General features: G+C 49.8%; 1 protein-coding gene across 1 annotated transcript; it reads left to right on the top strand.

Annotated features, from left to right (window-relative positions):
- Positions 1 to 701: 701 nt before the first annotated feature.
- LOC109748665 (putative lipid-binding protein AIR1) lies at positions 702 to 2,064 on the top strand. Its single transcript, XM_045230687.2, has one exon. The coding sequence runs from the start codon at positions 1,371 to 1,373 to the stop codon at positions 1,890 to 1,892; it is 522 nt and encodes a 173-aa protein (XP_045086622.2). The 5' UTR covers positions 702 to 1,370; the 3' UTR covers positions 1,893 to 2,064.
- The last annotated feature ends 1,006 nt before the right edge of the window (positions 2,065 to 3,070 follow it).

Genomic DNA, 3,070 nt, shown 5'->3' with positions numbered 1-3,070 from the left:
GTACGGTTGCTCGGAGAGGCCGAATTTAGGAAATGAAGACCGCTGGTTGCGGCGGCGATCGGGGTCCCAGGTATCGTCTAGGGGAGGCTCCCTCCCGAATTAACCCTATAGTGCATAATAGAGGAAGATTACGAGGAAGAGAGAGAGGGGGAGAGGGGGAGAGTTGGAGAGAGAAAGAGAAGAGAGGTAGGAGCAGGTCGGAGTCGCAGGCACCTCACCCCGGCGAGCCCCACCTTCAACCATGAGAGAGAGAGACAGAGAGGAAGAAGATGATCATGACCAGCCAGAGAGGAAGAAGATTATTACTTTATTACTCCCTCCTTCTCAAAACAAGTGTTTCAACACTAGTATAATTTTGCACTAAAGTTAGTACAAAATTAAGACGCTTATTTTGGCACGGAGGGAGTAGTAGTTATACATATTAGGTATAGAATAGAAGATAGATAGACTAGTGGAGCGCTGGTCCCTGAGCGTGGACGATGAGGTGTGTCAATTTCATGCAGACGTGTGCAAGTGGGAGAGTTCCAGCAATCCTGGAAAGATCGTCACGGGGGAAGAGAGCTCCACACTTGGTCAGGTCGACCAAGAAAGTACACCATTTTAATAGAAAAATAAAAGACAGTACAAGGCACGCCTATATAAGCACGCCCATACCGAGGCATTCTGTTACTCAAGAGCAAGAAAGCTATACCAACACCGAGACCTTAAGCTCCAAGAGATTGGCCCGCATTGTGGCATTCTTGCTAGTGGCGCTGCTCTCTTTAGCCGTGCATCTCGCGCAGTCCGCGTCGTAACGATCATGCCCGCCCACAAAGCCTTCCCAGTCTCCACCGTGTAAGAACAAGTTTTCACCATTGTCCATACTCTGCCCTCCACCTTCACAAACTCCCATGCCCTCACCCACACCCACACTCACCCCGGTGATTCCGACGCCGGCACCGACCCCGACTGTCTTCATCCCTCCACCTACAAACACTCCGGCACCCACGCCCATACCGACCTCTTTAACTCCAACAGCGGCACCGACCCCTATGATGCCTCCAATACCAACGCCTATAACTCCGACGCCGGTACCAGCTCCTCTCTCTCCAACACCAACACCGGTGGCCCCAACATCTACACCCGTGATGCCGCCAACACAGACGCCTGTGGCACCAACGCCGGCACCGACCCCTTTTTCTCCAACGCCAAACCCGGTGTGGCCCCAACACCTACCCCTGTGATGCCGCTAACACCGACGCCGGAATCAACCCCTGTCTCTCCACCGCCAAGTCCGGTGGCCCCAACACCGACCCATGTTGTTCCGACGCCAGCACCAACCCCTGTCTCTCCAACGCCAACCCCGGTGAACCCCAACACCGGCCCCTGTGATGCCGCCAACACCAACATCGGTGACTCCGATGCCAGCACCGACCCCCGTTTCTCCAACGCCAACCCCGGTGGCCCCAACACCGACTCCTATGATGCCGCCACCACCGACCCCTATGACTCCGATGCCAGCACCAACCCCTGTCTCTCCAACGCCAATCCTGGTGGCCCCAACAGCGACCCCCGTGATGTCGCCAGCCCCCACCCCTGTGACTCCGACGCCACCCCCAGCCACGGCCCCAGCGCCGGCTACATCGACCGGCAAGTGCCCCGTGGACACACTAAAGCTGCTTGCGTGCGTGGACGTGTTCAATGGGCTGTTGCACGCGGTGATCGGCAGTAGCGCCAGCAATACATGCTGCCCGCTGCTGTCTGGCGTTGCCGACCTCGACGCTGCTCTCTGCATTTGCACCACCATTAAGGTCAAGGCCCTCAACATCAACCTATTGCTGCCCATCGCCATCGAGGTGCTCGTCAACCAGTCCGGCAAGAGAGTGCCGAAAGACTTCCGCTGCCCTAATTAAGCTCCATCGATTACTATATGTACTATCAGTATCACCTGCATATGAATGCGATACATGCATTAAATTCTCTTGTGTGGTCACACAGGTGACATATCGAAGTGTAATAATCTATATGTACATGGATTTGCAGCTCTGACTCGCTACTTGTGACGGGGAGCTGTGGAGCATGCATACATTGTGTTTGTGTAACAGCGTATCATATAGTAATCGTATAACATGTTACCAATTGTGGTCTTCCATCTGTTTTGTAGTGTGTGTTTTTTTGAAGAACTATGAATAAAATATTCGTACTGTGTAAAAGAAGTCACTTGTAACCCATACCAAGATAGTTGTTGAACCATACGCTTTACAGGATGCGGATTTTTGTGCTGAACATTTTGATATATTATACTTTTTTTCCGACGTCGTATGCAAAAATTATAGCCGTTTTACTTTTTCATAACACTTTTTTGACAAACATGTCCAAATTTAAGTGTTTAAATTTTCATAACTAGTAGATGTAGTAATATAACTACATCTCGAAGGATTTTGTTTTTTTGAAGTTTTTATCATTTTCTTTTGTTTTTTTAAACTGAAATGGCGATACACAGGGGGTAGAGTTTGAGACACGAACCCCTTTACTCCCGGTTTGAGACACGAACCGGGACTAAAGGGTGCGATGCCTTTAGTCCCGGTTCTTGTCTCAAACCGGCACTAAAGGTCTCATTTGAACCGGGACTAATGCCTTTAGCCGCTCGAACTCATTAGTCCCGGTTCGTAGTGCAACCGGGACTAATGTGTATATTGGGCTGTGACGAAAGCCCTGTTTTCTACCAGTGTCCTTTAGTACAGGAAATCCATATGTATGCAAGAGTGAGTACAAAAATACTCAGTAAGCACTATATAGAACATCAGTAAATGAGGAAGTCCATGATTTCAGATGGGAACACAAAAATATATCTGAAAGCACAATCTTAGAAAGGCTATAACCATCTGAACAAGAAACCATGCATTTGTAAGAACTTTCTCTTGTACTGAGCATTCTGGAATGTCCACACAATGCATTATACAACCGACACTTTGAGATTGAATACGTGTGGCGTCCTCGCCGACCTAGCTCAAGCCCACTAGATTATTCACACCATGCCTTATACCACCGACACTTCGGATTGGACATGTGTGACGTCCTCACCGTCCTA

This window comes from Aegilops tauschii, chromosome 7, assembly GCF_002575655.3.
Source record: "Aegilops tauschii subsp. strangulata cultivar AL8/78 chromosome 7, Aet v6.0, whole genome shotgun sequence".
Classification (NCBI taxonomy): Eukaryota; Viridiplantae; Streptophyta; class Magnoliopsida; order Poales; family Poaceae; genus Aegilops; species Aegilops tauschii.
Note: the sequence above shows the minus strand (reverse complement) of the source record. Positions and strands in the feature narration are given on the sequence as shown.